The sequence below is a fragment of the Ahaetulla prasina genome, chromosome 4 (assembly GCF_028640845.1).
Source record: "Ahaetulla prasina isolate Xishuangbanna chromosome 4, ASM2864084v1, whole genome shotgun sequence".
NCBI lineage: Eukaryota > Metazoa > Chordata > Lepidosauria > Squamata > Colubridae > Ahaetulla > Ahaetulla prasina.
Window position 1 is genome coordinate 117,692,975 of NC_080542.1, and position 21,544 is coordinate 117,714,518.

General features: G+C 38.3%; 1 protein-coding gene across 2 annotated transcripts in view; it reads right to left on the reverse strand.

The window, feature by feature from the left end:
- The window catches only part of ARMC3 (armadillo repeat containing 3), a 109,533-nt gene that overhangs the window by 23,659 nt on the left and 64,330 nt on the right, over positions 1 to 21,544 (reverse strand). For both annotated transcript variants that reach the window (XM_058183012.1, XM_058183013.1), the window contains exons 11-13: positions 9,450 to 9,699; positions 7,043 to 7,179; positions 5,805 to 5,973 (exon numbers count right to left, since the gene is read on the reverse strand). In XM_058183012.1, coding sequence (XP_058038995.1) covers positions 5,805 to 5,973; positions 7,043 to 7,179; positions 9,450 to 9,699 — 556 coding nt within the window. The remainder of the gene's footprint in view (positions 1 to 5,804; positions 5,974 to 7,042; positions 7,180 to 9,449; positions 9,700 to 21,544) is intronic.

Here is a 21,544-nt window from a genome sequence, read left to right on the forward strand (position 1 = left end):
TGAAAAAACTTAATTATGATGTGGTGATTAACGAAATTGAGAAGAAGATAGATAAATATAAAATTTTAAAGTTGTCTTGGTTTGGTAGAATTGCAATGTGTAAGATGATGTTGCTGCCCAAGTTCAACTTTTTATTCGAGATGCTACCACTAAATTTGACAGAGAAAGATATTGAAGGATATCAGAAAAAACTGGATAAATTTTGCAATGGTGGCAAAAGACCTAGATTAGTGAAGAAAATGTGGTATCAAAATCAAAAGGAAGGTGGATTAGGAATCCCCAAATTATTTAATTATTACTGTGCGTATGGTATCCGGATAGTGGTAAAAATACTTAAAGGTGAAGATAACTATTGGAGAGATTTAGAGTTAAGGGATATAGAGAAATTTGGATCAAGGTGGTTTTTAGATAAAGCAAATTTAAAATGTGTAAGTAGAAGTTATTGGTTAAAGGATTAAGTAAAATGTGGAACAAATTTGTTAAAATTTTAATTCGGATATAATCTTTTGGGGAGACAACTGAATTTGGCCGATTAAAAATAATATAAAACGTAATGAAGTGATTAAAGAGGAAAATATAGAAATTATTAGAGATTGGATAAAAGTTATGGAAATGAAAGGAGGAATAAAGAAATTATTGAAAAATTAGGGTTAAGTTGGTTTGAAAAATACAGATAGAAAATGGACAAAAAACTAAAGGAAAATTATTCGATAAATAGATGTGAAACTGAATTTGAATATTTAGTATCTCGGATTATGAAAGATGAAATTGGGCTAAAGGGACTCGTTAGTAGGGTTTATAAGATTATAAATTCTGATGAAAAATTACAAAGAGTGATGAGGACAAATTGGGAAAAAGATCTTAATATTGAAATACCAGAGTCAGATTGGAATGTGAATTGGAAGAGTAGAATTATGAGAACTTTATCTATAAGGATTAAAGAGCACAATTATAAAGTTGTTTGAAATGGTATTTGACTCCAGTAAGATTGTCACAAATGGATAAAAATTAGTAAAAATGTTGGAGATGTGAGATGGAATTGGGGACTTATGAACATATGTGGTATAATTGTGATAAGGTTAAAAGTTTTGGCAACAATTGGAGAAAATGATATTTGAAATGATGGGGAAAGTAATAACATTGAGAGTGGAAACTATATTATTGTTGGTAATTAAGGAAATAGAATTAACAAAATATGAAAAGAATTGATTAGAATTATGAGAACTTTATCTATAAGGATTAAAACACATTGAAATATTTGGGTATAGTGCTTTCACTTAAGGTTAAAAGTTTTGGCAACAATTGGAGAAAATGATATTTGAAATGATGGGGAAAGTAATAACATTGAGAGTGGAAACTATATTATTGTTGGTAATTAAGGAAATAGAATTAACAAAATATGAAAAGAATTGATTAGAATTATGAGAACTTTATCTATAAGGATTAAAACACATTGAAATATTTGGGTATAGTGCTTTCACTTAAGGTTAAAGAATTGAAAAACTTAATTATGATGTGGTGATTAACGAAATTGAGAAGAAGATATTTTCTGGAAGACTTGGAAACCATTTGTGGACTTTGCGCTTGGAACATTGGACGCTTCAGTACCTGTACCTCGAGAACGTGGATTTTGGCAATCATGAGGATATATCCGAAGACCCAAATCTTCCTTTTATGTATAGCACAAGGGTGTAATAATGTATTTTTTTTTGTTTGTTTGTTGTAAAAAAAGTAATTAAAAAAAAAAAAAGAAAAGAAAGAGGCGGTGGTGAGACCCCTCCTTAAGAAGCCCTCCCTGGACCCAGCTATTTTGGGTAATTATCGTCCAGTCTCCAACCTTCGCTTTGTTGCGAAGGTTGTAGAGAGTGCCGTGGCGCGACAGCTACCCCAATACCTGGATGAAGACATCTATCTAGACCCGTTCCAGTCCGGCTTCCGACCCGGATACAGCACGGAGACAGCTTTGGTCGCATTGGTGGATGATCTCTGGAGGGCTAGGGACAGGGGTTATTCCTCTGCCCTGGTCCTATTAGACCTCTCAGCGGCGTTCGATACCATCGACCATGGTATCTTGCTGCACCGGTTGGGGGGATTGGGAGTGGGAGGCACCGTATATCGGTGGTTCCGTCCCAGGCGCCTGATGGACCCTGAGAGGTTCCTGGCGGAGCTTGGGCCATTCCCTGAGGAACTGGCCCACGGCACGACTGAGGAACTGGTCGTGGCCTGGGAACAGGCCGCGGCCGGGCCTTGGACCGTGTCGCGCCTTTGCGCCTCTGACCCGGCGAGGTCTCGTCCGGCCCCTTGGTTCTCCGAGGGGCTGAGGGAGATGAAACGCCGGAGAAGACGCCTGAGAGCACCTGGAGGTCCAGTCGCCCGGTTGATCGGACACTAGTTAGATCCTATTCTAGGACCTACCTAGTGGCAATGAGGGAAGCGAGGCGTTCTCGCCTCCACCCTCATTGCGTCGGCAGATAACCGCCCGGCCGCCCTGTTTGGTGACCCGCCTCTCCTACATCAGGAGGTGCGGGATGACCCTTGCAGGGACGAGCCGAGGAGTTTAGTGGTTATCTATCGATAAAATCGCCAGCTGAGGGACGGTCTGGACCAAATTTGGGTAAATGATGGCCCCACGCACACGGGGAGGCACGCTGGATCTGATTTATATCTCTGGACAGTGGTTAAATGATCTGGTGTTAGATGATTTAGTAACAGAACCAATGTCATGGTCGGATCATTTTCTCCTTCGCCTAGACTTCCGAACCGCCATTCACCACGCAGGGAGACGGAACCTATCGGTGGTTCTCCTCCTATCTCTCCGACCGTCGCAGACGGTGTTGACAGGGGGCAGAGGTCGACCGCGAGGGGCCTCACTTGTGGGGTCCTCAGGGTCGATTCTCTCGCCTGCTGTTACCACATGCCTCCCACCGACCCGTGCGCTCCCATAGAGAGGGACTTCTCAGGGTGCCGTCCGCCAAACAATGTCGGCTGGCGGCCCCAGGAAGGGCCTTCTCTGTGGGGCTCCCACACTCTGGAACGAGCTTCCCCGGGTCTCGTCAAATACCTGACCTTCGGACATTCCGTCGAACTGAAGACACATCTCTTTATTCGCGGGGCTGGCTTAAATTGGATTTTTAATGTGAAATTTTATCAATTTTTAAACGGGTTTTAGTTTACGGTAATTTTAATTTCAGGCTAATTTTAAATAAGTTTTTAAATGGTATTTGACTCCAGTAAGATTGTCACAAATGGATAAAAAATTAGTAAAAATGTTGGAGATGTGAGATGGAATTGGGGACTTATGAACATATGTGGTATAATTGTGATAAGGTTAAAAGTTTTGGCAACAATTGGAGAAAATGATATTTGAAATGATGGGGAAAGTAATAACATTGAGAGTGGAAACTATATTATTGTTGGTAATTAAGGAAATAGAATTAACAAAATATGAAAAGAATTGATTAGAATTATGAGAACTTTATCTATAAGGATTAAAGAGCACAATTATAAAGTTGTTTGGAAATGGTATTTTAACCTGTATATTTGTATTGCTGGTTTTATCTTGCCTGTACACCGCCCTGCGCAGACTGCACTGGCTGCCTGTGGCCTTCTGAGTGCACTTTAAGGTGTTGGTTACGACCTTTAAAGCGCTCCATGGCTTAGGACCTGGGTACTTACGGGACCGCCTGCTGTTCAACATCTACATGAAGCCGCTGGGTGAGATCATCAGTGGTTTCGGTGAGATACCAGCAGTACGCTGACGATACCCAGCTGTACTTTTCCACCCCGGCCACCCCAATGAAGTTGTTGAAGTGCTGTCCCGTGTTTGGAAGCCGACGGGTCTGGATGGGGAGAAACAGGCTCAAGCTTAATCCTCCAAGACGGAGTGGCTGTGGATGCCGGCATCCCGATTCAGTCAGCTGCAGCCGCAGCTGGCTGTCGGAGGCAGTTATTGGCCCCAAAGGATAGGGTGCGCAACTTAGGTGTCCTCCTGGATGATCGGCTGTCGTTTGAAGATCATCTGACGGCCGTCTCCAGGAGGGCCTTCCACCAGGTTCGCCTGGTTCGGCAGTTGCGCCCCTTCCTTGATCGGGATGCCTTATGCACAGTCACTCATGGGCTCGTTACCTCTCGCTTGGATTACTGTAATGCTCTCTACATGGGGCTCCCCTTGAAGTGCACTCAGAGGCTTCAGTTAGTCAGAATGCAGCTGCGCGGGTGATAGAGGGACCTCCGCGTAGCTCCCATGTAACACCGCCCCTGCGCAGACTGCACTGGCTGCCTGTGGCCTTCTGAGTGCACTTTAAGGTGTTGGTTACGACCTTTAAAGCGCCCATGGCTTAGGACCTGGGTACTTACGGGACCGCCTGCTGTTCAACATCTACATGAAGCCGCTGGGTGAGATCATCAGTGGTTTCGGTGAGATACCAGCAGTACGCTGACGATACCCAGCTGTACTTTTCCACCCCGGCCACCCCAATGAAGTTGTTGAAGTGCTGTCCCGTGTTTGGAAGCCGACGGGTCTGGATGGGGAGAAACAGGCTCAAGCTTAATCCTCCAAGACGGAGTGGCTGTGGATGCCGGCATCCCGATTCAGTCAGCTGCAGCCGCAGCTGGCTGTCGGAGGCGAGTTATTGGCCCCAAAGGATAGGGTGCGCAACTTAGGTGTCCTCCTGGATGATCGGCTGTCGTTTGAAGATCATCTGACGGCCGTCTCCAGGAGGGCCTTCCACCAGGTTCGCCTGGTTCGGCAGTTGCGCCCCTTCCTTGATCGGGATGCCTTATGCACAGTCACTCATGCGCTCGTTACCTCTCGCTTGGATTACTGTAATGCTCTCTACATGGGGCTCCCCTTGAAGTGCACTCGGAGGCTTCAGTTAGTCCAGAATGCAGCTGCGCGGGTGATAGAGGGAGCTACGCGTAGCTCCCATGTAACACCGCTCCTGCGCAGACTGCACTGGCTGCCTGTGGCCTTCCGAGTGCACTTTAAGGTGTTGGTTACGACCTTTAAAGCGCTCCATGGCTTAGGACCTGGGTACTTACGGGACCGCCTGCTGTTACCACATGCCTCCCACCGACCCGTACGCTCCCATAGAGAGGGACTTCTCAGGGTGCCGTCCGCCAAACAATGTCGGCTGGCGGCCCCCAGGGGAAGGGCCTTCTCTGTGGGGGCTCCCACACTCTGGAACGAGCTTCCCCCGGGTCTACGTCAAATACCTGACCTTCGGACATTCCGTCGCGAACTGAAGACACATCTCTTTATTCGCGCGGGGCTGGCTTAAATTGGATTTTTAATGTGAAATTTTATCAATTTTTAAACGGGGTTTTTAGTTTACGGTAATTTTAATTTCAGGCTAATTTTAAATAAGTTTTTTAAATGGTATTTTAACCTGTATATTTGTATTGCTGGTTTTATCTTGCCTGTACACCGCCCTGAGTCCTTCGGGAGAAGGGCGGTATAAAAATAAAATAAAATAAAATAAATAAATAAAATAAATAATATTTTTAAAAATCCAACTGAGAAAAGTGTAACAAAGAAAGTATTAAAAAGCTTCTTTGTATCTATACTTATAATAAGACAAAAGCAGATAAACCTCAGTCCTATTTATACTTGTGATAATAAATGACAGTTTAGCATTTATCCTCACATGATCCCAGATGGTGGGTCATAAAGTGCAATGCGCTTTCATAAATGTGAAGTCTTTTCTTGCTATGATCTCCTATGTACTGGTGATGTTAACTAATGATCTTTGTTTGATATGCAGCAGTTTGGTAAAGACTGTTAAAGTATACTTAAAAAAGTTTACCTGCCCATAGTCATAGAATCCATCCAAAATTATGTTAGTTGATGCTAAAAATCCCATTTGACTGTATTTTTGTGGAAGATTGTGATCAAGTATCTTTTCCAAAGCTGCTTCACTAAAGTTATTTTTGCGACCAATAGAGAGGTTAATTTCATCAAGAATATCTAAAGCACTTTAGCAAAGAAATAAAACAAAAGAAGAGAATTCCAAAAACATTATTCCAATTCATTACAATATTTCTCCTATTATACTGTAATCTTTTACAAACAATTTATACAGTACTGAAACACATCTGATTTCACAACTGTATCAACCAATCTTCTCTAGTTCTCTGGAGGCCATGCTCACAAAATAAAACAGACAGGACAAGAGACAAATAAATTTACATGATAGTAAAAGTAGTCAAAAGGTAGCAAAATCACAAAACCAGCAGTCTTGTGTAAAATATCAAAATTTTGCTCATATGCCAAAAGTTCTCATTTGATTTGCATGAAATCTCAGGATATTTGGAAATATTTTATTGGGGATACCAACTGGAAGTAAGGCAAGCTCCCTGGTTCTGTCAGTGCTGTTTATGATCTATGTATAAGCCTAATACATGACTAATCTCTTTTTTTTGCCATTATCTAATTCTCTCCAACAATATTTACTTGCATTTAAGCAATTTAACCTTCATCTCCATCCCTTAAACTGATGCTATGCTGATGTCTTGGTCCACAATTTTTATCACTTTACTGAACATAGCCAAGCACAATCATGTGCCAAGATGATTCATTATTTATTATAATTTATATGATTCTAAAAAAGAGTGTATATTAGTATGTTCCACTTATCCTATAATAAAACAGATGAAATACAAAAACTAAAAATACAAAAATTCAAAGGCCAACATGACTGAAGTAAAGATGCAAAAAGGCAACATTAAAATATAGTTATAATAAATAATAACGAATTAATATTTTTTTAAAATTAAAAAAAATATACTTTATATTATGAAAAACATACCCTCAGGCACAAAATTATCATCAGGTTTCTTTCAGAAAAGGGATTGTGGCAAAAATGAAAGGGTGACTGTTGTGGGATGGGTGATGAAATGGAATATCTGATGCAACATGTTGTGCCTAGTTACTCCCTAAATATGGATACACTATAATACAACATGAAGACAACATGAAGTCACCATTAAAACAAGGATCTGATTCCACCACCATCAACACTACTACTTTGGCATCTTAACTTACCCAAGCCTGGTCATTTCAGCTGCTGTTAATTCATCACTTGCACAAACCATAACAGCCCAACAAGCATTTCTTCGGACTTCATCATTCTTAGAATGCAGAAGTTTAACAAGAGGTTCAAGTCCACCAGAATTTCGTAACTGAAAAACAACATTTGTTTTTTTGTTTGTTGCTCTCCATCTTGCTGTGGAGCTACTCTGGGTGTAGCACCACAGCAATAACAAAACAATAAAACTGGAAAAAATGATAAATACAACAATATCAAAGAAAAAAATAAACAATGGAGGTGCAATAATATGAAATTAAAAGAAAATGGGCGGAGAGGGAGCAGGAAGTGCAGGGGAGAGACGGGATCAGCTAATTAATCCAGCAGCCGCCTCCAGTGATGTGCTCCCTTATTGGGTTCCCAGGCCAATCAGCAGAGCCAGGTCTTTGGGCCCTTTAAGAAGAAAGAAAGGATGGGGCAAACTTCATCCTGAGGGACAGGATGTTCCAGAGGGTTGGTGCGACAGCAGAGAAAGTTCTTCACCTGAATCCTGTTAAGAGTTCCTTGACCGACAAGATACTCAGCAGGCATTATCTGCCAGCACGATAGCACAGGCTTGTTATATATAAATAGGTTGGCAAGGGCTGCACTCAACCTAAGGAGCAAAATTGCTGCCAAGAATACTTACTCAATTAGGACTGAATAATTAAGGCTATACTTATAGTGAAATAGCACTAGAGATTTCCTTTGTAGCCAAGGTAAACTAAATCCTCCAAACAGAAATAGAAGGACTTGACTTTTTCCACAAGGACTAAGATAGGTTTGAAGTATCTGCTAATGATACTGAATATTATAAAATTATTTGGTCTCAACCACAATTGAGGTTGGCAATTTTATTTTATTAAACAAAGCAGTCACCAAGTGAACCTGTAACTGAGTTTATGATCTTGATTTAGCTTTCCTTTGTTTTGCCCGCAAAGGTCATAATGTTACTTTTTTATCACCATGGTATTTATGAATGGTCACTGCCCAAGGTAGTCACTAACCTACCTGTAAATCAACAAAATGGCTAGAATACTGGCAACTGATGAAGCTGCTAATTACTGGACTTTCCTAATTCCTGCTATTGCTCTCCCTTACTGACTCCTACTTACTTTCTATTTCTGAACAAGCAACAAAAGAAATGATGGATGTAGCTGTTAACTTTCAAAAAAAGTGGTGCAGAAACATTTTTCTTTGAGGGAGAAGCATGTGAATCGGTAACATAAGAAAGAAAGGGGTAACTGGCTATCCTGTGGAAGGAAATCTAACAAGAATGTATTGCAGTAAAATAGCGCTTTTCCTAAAATCTGAAACCTGGTCTATCCACCAATAAGAAATGTTATTGAAGCTTTTTCAAATTACTTAGACACAATTTGTAATAACAAATTTGCATGCTTAGTGACAAGCAGATGGATCTGTGAGTAAATGTATCAACTACTAGAACATAGTGATTGCATTAGATGTTGACCAATTTAAAATTTAAATTTAAAAAAAATAAATTGTGTTTGGAGAGCTAACGAAGTTGCCCTGTTGCCAATCCCTGAGGCCAAATATATGCAAATAGCCTTAAGCTGACTAGTATCATTGAATTTCAGAGTAAGGTTTCTCCTTATATTACTTGATAGGGCTGTGCAAAGCATTCAAAGAGGGTGTTTTGCAAAGAAGGTCATGTGGGGGAAAAACATCCCTCCTCAAAATCTTAAAGCAGCCATGTCTTTAGCTGGTTTGCATTGCTGGAAATCTCAGCAGAAGTACTATCTGTGCATCCACACATATAAATAAGCAGCTGGAGAATAGCTTTGAAGCAGCCGTCAGACTTCCAAGTGAAGTAGCCAACCAAAGAATTTTTGTTGTACAATAAGCTTTACAAAGTGCATCTCTGAAATGCTTTCCACAGTCCTATGATTTTATCACAATTGTAAATGGCAAGCCTGGTGTCTGGGTATTTTTTGACATGGAAAATATGAACTTTACAACAAAATAATTATGTAGTTTGTGTTGATTACACCCATCATTTTTTTCACCATGCAGTATAACAAGGATAAAATTTAACCTTAGCTATATATACTATATAGCTAAACGAAAGCTGACCTTACTTAGGTACTTTTTTCTGTTTCACAATTCAATTTCTAACCCGCTTGTCCTTTGAAATTTTTCAAATCTGGCTGAGAAGCCAGAAGGTAACTAGCATGAATATAAGCATTGCAAATTGTTTATTGAAACTGACAATTTTACACAAGTATTAGAAATTCAATATTAGAGAACCAAAACTTTGACCTTTACCTAGAAATACAGCAAAATACGCTGATCCAAGAAAACTGTGTGATATGAAAAATGCTAGGATTTGTTTTTCCTAATATAGAGGACAGACATGTGCCTTACCTCAGTTCTGGCCTCAGTATCACAGCCCATAGCAGCCACAGCAAGAGCTGCTCTGCTCTGCACAATACTGTTTGTGGAATTCAGTGGTTCTACCACAGCAGTCATAAAACCATGGCTTTGGATGGTGATACGTAATGGCTCCTGCATGGCTAAGTTTGTGAGAACAGAGGCAGCACTAGCCACAGCACCATCTCTTTTACAGCTCAGAACACTAATCAGCGGTTCGATGGCTTCAGCTTCAGCAACAGCACTAGGAAGTGGGAAAAGAAATAACTGCAAAGTTATATTTCTCTTCCCCAGGCGACTTATGGTAATTAAATCGTGCATAGTAAAAATACAACAATAAAATGTCAATAAAACTAAAACATTTTCAATGAAAATATAAGAAAAAAATAATGAAACTTCCAAACTCCATTAGTTAAAACATCCAGCCCCAATAATATCAAAATCTGATTCAGTTACAATTAAATCCAGAACTGAACGGTAATATCTCATTCAAGGAAGTGGTGAAATGTAAAATTTGTTACTACTGGTTCCGAGAATGTGACTTGGTGAGGGAGGTAATGTGACTGCGTGGGTATGGCCAACTTTTTTTTTAACTTTTAAAAGCATTTTTCTACAACCTCTTCGCCTTCGGCCAAAGAGGTTGTAGAAAAAATACTTTTAAAAGGCTCTGACAATCCCAGCTGAGCTGCGTGATCATCAGAAGCTGTTTTTTAATTTTTAAAAGCATTTTTTGGCTGGAAAAAAAATGCTTTTAAAAGTTAAAAAAACACCTCTGATGATTGCACAGCTCAGCTGGGCATGTGGCGGGGGGGGGGGGGTAGGGATTTTTGCTACCGGTTCTCCGAACCCCCTGCTGCCATTGCTACTGGATCGGATGATCCAGTCCAAACTGGGAGCATTTCACCCCTGATTCAGGGAAAGGCTTGAGAATATGAATAGGTCTTGATGTTCTTCAAATCTGATGTGGTGGCAGCCCCTTTCCTATAAATTCAGCTAAGCACAATGAAACCTGGCTGGGCATGATTATAAGCTCACAGAATAAACTATGGCTTATTTTAAGGCAGTAGACTACATATATCCATGGATTATTATTTTGATTTACCAATTGCAGTTGTAACAAAATTGCAGTATTTACTGTCTAAATATTGATGCATGGTTTGATTGTGGCTTCTAGGTTTTGGGGCCCTGCTCAATGCTATGACATTTATCGAGATGTAGAGTCTAAGCAGCAAGAAAGGAAGGCAGTATACAAATCAAGAACTGAACAAATAAGCTGTAATTTGATTGATTGATTGATTTGACTTATATGCCACCCATCTCATCTAGAAATGATTAAAAATGATTATAAACATGAAAAACTTAAATTTTACTGTTTAAGGGCCATTGAATTTAATGTCACTAATTATTAAATAAGTATGTACAAGATTATAGCTTTACAGAACAATCATATTATTATGCATGTTTACTTAAAAATAACTGGACCAGGATTCATTGTTTTTCCACATATAAGTATTTATCTATGGAAGTTAGTTAAATAGTATTTATAATGGTCCAACCTTAAACTAGAGCATATATTATACCAAGTATTTTTATTTAACTAGTGTGCTTTAAAAACAAAAATAGTTTGTGCAGAAAACTTAGGTCATTCATTGGACTCATTCATTTATTCATAGGTGCTAACAGGACATAATCAAGTGGCAATCTCAATTATTCATAGTATCTCCCATTTATATCAGCATCCTATATGGACCATTGTGTTCAAAATATTTCCTAGCATACAGTCTAAACCTATCCAGTCTTGTTCAGAAGTCTCATTGAGCAAAATGGAGCTTGTTCCTCAGTTGGGGGATATAAATTTGTAACTTTAATCCCTTGTACCCGAAATACAAAATGGGATAAAATAGCAATTGATGTTTACTGTTTATGGTTCTAAACAATTTATTAAATTTCTTTTATTAGTCATATACAACTCAATTTCTTCCCAAGTGTTTTTCATCTAGTTTATAGAGTCTAGCTCTAGCCAATAAGCTTCAACTACAGAACAATATTCCACACCTTTTGAACCAATCACAGAGCTATTTTTAGTTATAAAGTTCCACCATTCCAAGGGATGGAAAGGTAATGTTGGAGAGCAGCAAATGAATTGTGGGCATTGTCTCACTACTTTCTGAAAAATTATACATGACTTGGTGAAACAAAAATCATAGAAAAGTATGTTCATCTTTATACATTTATTTTCAGAGAAGTTCTCGATGACATCTATGTTTTCAGGGAGGTATAGTCTGTTCATACTGAACATAAAGATTGTCACTACTTGGACTTCTGGTGGCTCTGCGCACATTGGAGATGGTCCTTTCGGACCGCTGCCCCTATGATTCTGTTAAAGCCCCTCAGACACCGCAAATCAGCTGTCTGGTGGCTTAAAAACCTTTCCGTCAGGAGAAGAGGGAAAGGTGAGCAGCCAGGTGGGGGTAGAGCTCCCCAAGAGCTCCAGGAATAATTCCTGGAATTCGAAGGGTGAGAGCTCCCTGTTTAAACCTGGCAAATGCTCCAGATCCAGGAAGCTTCTGCATCTATGCAGAACAAAGCGCTCGCAATCATCTCTGCTATCAAGATGAAGATATCCTAATTACTTTAAGCAGACGGAGCGGAGGCAAGAGGCAGGGTGGATGTACGTTTTAGACCTCATCTCGATCCTCGGAAGGTATTTGAGAAGAAAGAAAATGGCGGATTTGTTTAATGAGGCAAAACTTAAGTCCTTAAGGAAGTCCTTGTTAACATCGTTAGCGCCTTGTTAACTCTGTTTAAATTTGATGGATCTTATACTTAAGTGAAGAAATCTTAAAGAGAAAAGCCGAAGGTTTATAGAATGATTTACCCATTTCAGATAAATTGCTTCAAAAGATTTGACTTTGTTGCAATTTACAAAGTTAAAGCAAGATGGCTTCTAAAAAAATACAGCTTGCTGATTCTAAGGGAGCTGCCTCGCTAGTTCAAATACACAAATTACAAGAGGAGCTGAAAGAATTTCTGAAGGCTCAAATTTTTGCCCGAGACAAAAAACTTAAGGAAATTGAGGAGAAATTATTGGAAATTAAAACTTCTGCTACAGCTGAGAATGAAGACCTACAGGAAGATATGAGGTCAGCCTTTATGACTATGAATTTATAAAAAAGCTGGATGGAAAAGTGCATGAGATTGATCATATTAACTTGAATTTAAAAAGTCAAATAGAGGAGCTTCGGAACAAGGTGGAGAGAGAAGATGAAGAACAGGTTTTATTACAATATAAAATAATGGAATCTGCATTGAGGGTGAGAAGTTTAAAAGAAAATAAGCAAGAGAATCTAAAAAAGATATTTGCAGAAGCCGTCTCACAAGTGTTTGCACTGACATCAGTGGATCTTGAAAATCAAATTGAGAAAATTTACCGTGTTAATTCATGGGTGGCGAGGCAGAGACAATTGCCAAGGAATATAGTGATTTATTTTACATCTAGGAAGATTAGGAGTGAAATTTCACTAGCCTCCTATAAAAGTAAAATTCAAATATTGGGTCAAGAGGTTTTGGTGTTGAAAGAAATTCCTTCCAAAATATTGAGGGATAGAAAAGAATATGCTTTTTTGGTAAATGAGCTTAGAAACCGCCAGGTATGGTATAGATGGAATGTGCCAGCCGGATTAACAGTAAATTATATGGGAGGGAACTATTGTTTTAACGCAGTTACTACAGCAAGAAATTTTTATATTAAGGTAATAAAGGCTGGAAGTTTACCTGACTTAGAAGTGAAGATGGGAGGAGAAGTAGAATTGGCTAAAAAAAGGGAGACAGAAGCAAAGCAAACACAATTTGAAATTGGGGTTGTAGCTTTGGGAGAAGAAATACAGAAAATAGCAGGGGAGGAGCAAAGGATGGTAATCTCTAAAAAAGAGCAAGGAGTAAAGAAGCAACATTGTCAGATGAAAAGTGTTTCCTTTTATGGGAAAGGGTAAACTGTAAGTGTAAATTTCTGAATATAAAAGAAATAGAAAGGATAATGTGCATTTATTTGAGTCTGTAAGTTAAATGTGGGTGTATTATATTTATGCTGTTATTATTATATATGGTGAATTTATCTACTTTGGATAAAAATTGAAAGTAAGAAAGGATAATTTAATTTTTTTATATAAAATGTTTTATAGATGGTATTTGGAAATTAAGTTGGGGTGTATTTGTTTTAATTTGTAAAATGTGGGAGATATATTTTATTGATGTTATTTTATTAATGGTGGATTTAGTTACTTTGGATAAAAATTGATGTTGGGTTTAAAGTGTGGGGGGGGGAATTAAATTAAAAATTAAAACAGAAAGCGAGTTGCTTAAGGTTAAAATATTAAAATGGTCATAAAATATTTGTAATTTATTGTGATGGAAATATGGGTGTGTGTGAAAAATTGAGATAATGTCAGTGTAATATTAGAAGATGGATTATATGTTTGTTATCAAAGACTGACGTTAAAAATATTGAACTTGTTGGAAACCTCAATGTACCAGATTGAAAACCCACAAGAAAATATACCGGAATGAGAAAGATGGACTGACTACATTTAGAACAGTTATTGGATGAAGAAACATCAAATATTTTATGAACGAACATTTCCTTCTTTTTTGTTTTTTATGGAGAAGGAGAGTTGAGGTTTTAGGGGAGGGATGGGAATTTATGGAATTAGGGTATTCTAGCTTATGATTGTTAGATCTTATATCTTGTATTCTGCTCTGGGAAGTCTGGGGGTGGGGGTGGGGAGAGGGGGTAATGGTGGGGAAGTGGAGGGGAAAATGTAGTAGTATTACATCTGCATTACTACACCTACCATGTAGTATTACATCTGCATTACTATCGTATTTAAAGTATTTAAAGACTGGTTTGGGACTGGATTCGGCCATCTCCATATATTTCCGAGATGTATCTAACGACACAACTTCTCAGTCTGCGAGATTCCCCCCTCTCGCGGACATGGCCCTCTACGTTATTGAAGGCCTACCTTGATGACGGATTTGGGAATCCCGAGAGGTGGCATGCGGCTAAAAAGAGGCTTAGGGTTTTTTTTAATTCGTGTTTTACTAAATTTTTAAATAAATTATCTACGGGGAGGGAAGGATTTTTAAAGGGTGGGTTGGGTGGGCCTGACCCAGGTAGTTAATGGTCCCACCCACACTGGGGGTAACACTCTGGACCTGATTTTTGTCTCGGGACAGTGGCTAAATGATCTGGATTTAGGGGAATTAATTGTTAAGCCCTTGCCCTGAAAGAGGCAGTGGTGAGGCCCCTCCTCAAGAAGCCTTCCTTGGACCCAGCTGTATTGGCGAACTATTGTCCAGTCTCCAACCTTCGATTTTTGGCGAAGGTTGTTGAGAGTGTGGTGGCATATCAGCTTCCCCAATACCTGGAGGAAACTGTCTTTCTAGACCCGTTCCAGTCCGGCTTCAGACCTGGTTACAGCACCGAGACGGCTTTGGTCGCGTTGGTGGATGACCTCTGGAGGGCTCGGGACAGGGGATGTTCCTCTGTCCTGGTCCTGTTAGATCTCTCAGCGGCTTTTGATACCATTGACCATGGTATCCTGCTGCAACGGTTGGAGGGATTGGGAGTGGGAGGCACCGTTTATCGGTGGTTCTCGTCCTATCTCTCTGACCGTTCGCAGACGGTGTTGGCAGGGGGGCAGAGATTGACCTCTAGGTCCCTCACTTGTGGGGTGCCTCAGGGGTCGGTTCTCTCACCTCTCCTGTTCAACATCTATATGAAGCCGCTGGGTGAGGTTATCCGTGGTTTCGGGGTGGATTATCATCTGTACGCTGATGATACTCAGCTGTACATTTCCACCCCGAACCATCCCAACGAAGCTGTCGAGGTGATGGACCGGTGTCTTGCGGCCGTGCGGGTCTGGATGGGGAGAAATAGGCTCCAACTCAACCCTACCAAGACAGAGTGGCTGTGGGTTCCGGCGTCCTGGTACAATCAGCTTACGCCTTCGCTGACTGGGGGGGTGAAGTTCTGACCCCCAGGGGAAGGGTGCGCAACTTGGGCATTCTCCTGGACGATCAGCTGTCTTTAGAAGAACATTTGACGGCCGTCGCCAGGGAAGCATTTTACCAGGTTCGCCTGATGCGCCAGTTGCGTCCCTTTCTTGACCAGGACTCCTTACGCACGGTCACTCACGCCCTCGTTACCTCTCGCCTGGACTATTGCAATGCTCTCTACATGGGGCTCCCCTTGAAGAGCACCGGGAGGCTCCAGCTAGTCCAGAATGCGGCTGCGCGGATAAATGTGGGAGCATCACGTTGCTCCCATATAACACCTATCCTGCGCGGCCTGCACTGGCTGCCGGTAGCCTTCTGGGTGCAATTCAAGGTGTTAGTGCTCACCTTTAAAGCGCTCCATGGCTTAGGACCGGGCTATTTATGAGACCGCCTTCTGCCACCGATAGCTTCCCAACGACCTGTGCGCTCCCACAGAGCGGGCCTGCTCCGGGTGCCATCAGCCAAACAGTGCCGGCTGGTGACCCCCAGGGGGAGAGCCTTCTCTGTGGCAGCACCGACCCTATGGAATGAGTTACCTCCTGGGTTACGCCAACTTCCCGACCTCCGTACCTTCAAGCAGGAACTGAAGACTCTGCTATTCAATCGGGCGGGACTAGCCTAAATATTATTTTAATTTGATATTTTAGTTTAACTTAGTTTTAATTGAATTTTAAACTGTATTAATTTATTTATAATTTTATAGTTTAGGGTTTTATATCGGTCGTTTGACCGTTTTTAGTTTTAAATTGGCTGGTTAAATAATTCATTTTAAATGTATTTTAAATTTATTGTGTACCTATGTGTTTTAATAAGGCTGTACACCGCCCTGAGTCCTTCGGGAGAAGGGCGGTCTAGAAATCTAATAAATAAATAAATAAATAAATAAATTTTGTAAAACTTTTTTAATAAAAAAAAAGATCGTTACTACTTAATATTTAGTGTTATATTTTTATGTCCATATTATATTGTATGGTTATCTTATTGCAAATTGTGATGAAACACTTCCTTCTGTTCTGTAGAAAAAATTGTTCTGTTTGTCCTCAAAAACACAATGAAATTGAAATAAACATTATTGTTTAATTATTTAGTATAATAATTAAAAAATGCTACTGTATTGTAATAACTTAGAGCTGTATATTCATTCATATTTTACTTAGACTTTTTTTGGAAGAGAGAAAGTTGCAGAAAGAAACAGTCCAACTTTCTATTTACTAACAGTTCTTACTTATTGCATTCTAAACTTATTTGATCTAATGTTTCTCTGTATGGTGTTATCCATAATACATGCATTAAAGTGTATTCCATTGCAAAACCTTTTTATTTGCATATATTCTATGCCACATATTCTCAGAATTTAACTGAGTTTGATGGGATTTATCCTGTTTCCCCCAAAATAAGACATCTCTTGATAATAAGCCCAATTGAGCTTTTGAGCACATGGCGATAAGCCCAAGCGCTTATTTCAGGGTTCAAAAAAATATAAGACAGGGTCTTATTTTCGGAGAAACACAGTATATTTTCTGTACATTAAATTGAATTTAATGCAGCCAGATCTACAATCTAGTGAAGGAATCTAGTCAAAATCTCAAAAAGAAATAACAAATTTACTAAGAAAGAGTCAATTGACTCAGCCTTCCATCCTTTATAAGGTAGGCAAAATGAGGACCCAGATTGTTGGGGGCAATAAGTTGACTTTTTATATAAATATACAAATAGGATGAAGACTATTGCTAACATAGTGTAAGCCTCCCTGAGTCTTCGGAGAAGGGCGGGATATAAATGCAAATTTAAAAAAAAAATTAAATAAAGCACAGAAGCAAATATAATTGTGAACATAAGAACTCTTTAAAAAAAATCCAATGAACTAGTAACTTTTAATATCCTAACAGAATTTTCTTTCTTAGATTATAAGTTTTTTATCACAAAGTCAGTCTTCAGTTTTCAGCAAGGTAACTTCCTTGATTTCATCTATTCAAGCAACAGAAATTTAAAATAAGCAGGAAGTAGCAAATGTCCCTCACTCCAATCCAGTCAAAGATTTTTTTAAAAGAAGTGTTATGTCTATTTTCAGATTGAATGTTGATGGTAGTAACTAATTTATGACAGAAATTAACTGATAGCCCTAGGGCTTCAGCCTAATCTTAAACAATGTTTTATATATTTTAATACTGTCTCTATAATGACTTTACTATACAATGAAGTAAACATTGTATAAATTCTGCATGTGTAGGCACAGACCTTCCTATTATGTTACCAATATCTGTCCCATGCAATGAAATTTCCTAATTTAACGTCCAATTTAATTACCTGGAAATGTAGCTTAGGGTCAGGATTTAAAACATTTTTTGCCACATGACCCTTTTGTAATCCCACACATGGAATTTACTGTATTTGGGTGAGCTCAGCAGGAGCTTTCTTCTTACACAAAGAAATGTTTCTGATATTTCTAACAGGTATTAAATTAAGGCTGTCACTAGGGGTCACTGTTATGTCATATTAAGAATTTTAAGTATTACTATATTGAAGGATAATTATGAAAAAAGGTTCTAATGAAACATTTATAAATTAGGCAAATAAAAAAAAAATCAAGGTATTTGCATAATATTAAATATTACTACAGACTTTCAGGAAGAATACTTAAGAATTTACTTAAGTATTCTTCCTGAAAGTCTGTAGTAATATTTAATATTAGTGTGTTTCAACAATAAAGATATTCATAATGTGTTTGTTTATTTGAATCCTGGCTTTATTATTTTTTTCAAATAATTCAAGGTGGTGAACATATCCAAAACATCTTCTTACACACATACTTTATATTACCGAGATTACCAACACATATTTTTGGCATAGAGAGAAGATCTGAAATTGTTCTTTGGAAATTGCATTTGGAAACTATACTAACAACACTTCTAAAAACTTCCAGTTATATTTGTGATCTTTCCAATGAATGGAAATACCTGCTCTTTGAATGCAGTGTCACTTGGGGATCATTCCAACTGTTTTTTTTTTTGTTTTGGTTCAAGAAAATTAAATTGAAGCGGAGGTGGAGGCGTAGTAGAGTAGTAGTAGTAGTAGTAGGAGGAGGAGGAGGAGGAGGAGGAGAAATAGTGATTTTATCCAGTCTAAACACCACATAAATTTCATTCCCCATGAGGAATAACAATTTGTCAGACCATTTTGTGCTTCTGATAACCTGATATCCTAAAGCAATTGTCTTTGCAAACAACTACAGATTTCCAAGAAATTATAGAAAATACAAAGTTTCCAACTGTTGCATAAATTGTTCCTCTAATCTTCTTTGAATAACAGCTGTTCATACTGACAAGAAGCTTCAGCTGATATAAGATTGATAAAGCAACTACATCTTATATTTAGCAGCTTATGTCGATGTGTATTCTATAGCTTATGTCTAATGTGTATTTTATAGCTGTAGAAATGAATAGGTCAATTATCTCAAATAACATGTTGTCAGGAGAAAATTGTACAATGGCCAATAGATGGCAGTAAAGCTATAAATTAAATACCAAGCCATGAAGAGAATGTTGCCCACTTAATCACTGAACAGAACCTACTTTGAACACCACACATGATTTTGATTATTTCCTAATTCAATTAATGGGAAATGACCTATCACTGGCTCTCTCTTGTATAGCATTCAGAAAAGCAGCTAAGGCAGTTGCATTAAAAATAACATTTGCTGGGTTACTATTATTTTCGATATCTTTATTTTTACTTTTATTTTTATTGTTCATTTTATAGCTGGTTTTAAGTTGGTTTATTTGCTTTACTTTTTAGCTGTTCTGACAAACGGCTGTTTTTATTGCTCTTGCTTTATTTTATTGGCTGCTTTGACTTTGTGAGTTACCCAAAATGTTTGGATGGAATTGATAATAAATACTTTATCAAATACAAAAAACAAGACATTGAATGAACTTTAATTCCTCCCATCTCCCCACCTCTATCAGAGTTGTTGAACAGGTCACAGGAATTGCCAATGAAACTGGAATGCATGGTGCCTAAAGCTGAGCTCATGTTACCTTTCAGAAAATCTGCCTTCCATTTTGGAAATAGAAACTCTGGCTGATATATATATGATACACAAACATATATATATACACACATATATACATATACCTGGATATAGGTTTAGATCAATTGATGCTAATTTATAATATTTAATGCATGTAAATATATTATTAGGTCCAATCATTTAAGATTTATAAGTAATACCAGTAAGGAAGATACATTTTAGTTAGCTGGGTAATATGTTGGTACTAAGCAAGGTTGGGCCTGGTTAATGCTTGGAGGAGGCAACTAGGGAATTCCAGTTCTGTATTCTATAAGAAACCAGAAAACAGCTTTGGCAAACCATTTCCATTCTGCTGCCACAAAAACTATATAAATAGGTTTATAACAGCACTTGTTATAAAGCTGAGTGCCACTCAGAAATCTTAATTTTTAAAGATTGCTTGCTTGCTTGCTTGCTTGCTTGATTTAATTGATTGATTTGGAGTGCTTTTATAACTTTTCGCTCATTCTTATACTTAGCAACACAATTCCAAATAAAAAATGAATCATTCTACATGTAATGCACTAAATGATCATAAAATAATTCTGGCCTCAGGAGTTTGGGTAAAATTACTGTCAGCATGTTAGCTGACAAATAAAAAAAGCTAATCACATTAACTTGCTTTTGCCTCTGTGCTGGGGCAGGAATTAAAAATTGGCATCTACAAATTATGCTAGATATGGAAAGAAAAGTGGCTTTACCACAATTTCATATCCTTTTAGATCATGGAGCATATACATGTAGAATGTTCTAGATTTAAAATGATAAAATATTCCTGACATCAAGATTCTAGTAATTAGTGATTTTCAGGGAAGAAATGACAGACTGATGGTGGCTCTGTAAAAAGCAGAGCTGATGAATGCGATGGAATAAAGGCCGATTAAGTAGACTAAATATTTGATAATTTCTTTCCAGACAAGGAGGGGATTCGAGATTATCAACAAGTGTTCCAGACAGCTACCCCTCACAAAGAGATAGTAATCTCCAGCTGGTTAGAGGAAATAACCATCTTGCTCAAAACACATCAATGTCTTTGAAAGAACAGTAAGTTAGCATACTTCCTTTTCTAATAATTTTTGGAAATTGTATTGCCAACTGTTCTACAGCTGTACAAGTCATTGGATTGAAAGTTTATAGCTCCAATTGAATTTTCTTCAATCCTTAGTGTAATAAAGTTTAACTCCAAGTTTAAGAACATTTTTTTTGTCAAAAGATAGATTAAAACTTTGATTTTAGAAAGTTATAATGGTCCAGATAAACTTGAAATGAGATTTTGGAATTAATTATAACAAATCTTATTTAAATTTTTTGGGGAAAAAATAAGATTTTAAAAATTGGACATTAGTTTTTACTGTTGTAATTCTAATCTTTAATAAAATTACTATATAAAAATATTTTAGTAATTAGCAATCACTGGAACTAAGCATCAAATTTATTCCTTTTTCAAATGAGATTACAAAAGAAAAAGAAACTACATGGATTCACTGTCTAAAGAATAGCTTTCATAGGTGAATCCTCAAAAGATTGTTCAATCAAGTTTACAATAATTTCTAACTGTAAGGAAGAGAAGAGCCATTCTAGAAAGGCTGGGCCCTAGAGGTATAAGGCTGGTTGAAAAGCTGGCCACAACTGAATTATAAGAAAGGATTATCAGAGAATATCTATTTCATTTTTCCAGAGAATGGAGGAGTACACAATGTCTACACAAAATGAATAATATTTCAACTAGTGATGTTAAATTAATATCAGTGGCTATTAGAATTGAGTGAATAATTTGTGACATAAAATCAGTGGTGGGTTGCCCCCGGTTCGGACTGGTTCACAAGAACCAGTAGTAAAACCGGTGGGAGACTCTGCTCACTGACCTGGATGTCATCAGGAAGCTTCTGTGTGTGCACAGAAGTGTGCATGTAAGCATAGCAAGTGAGCGCGGTCCCGTTGCAAACTGGTAGTAAAGGTAAGT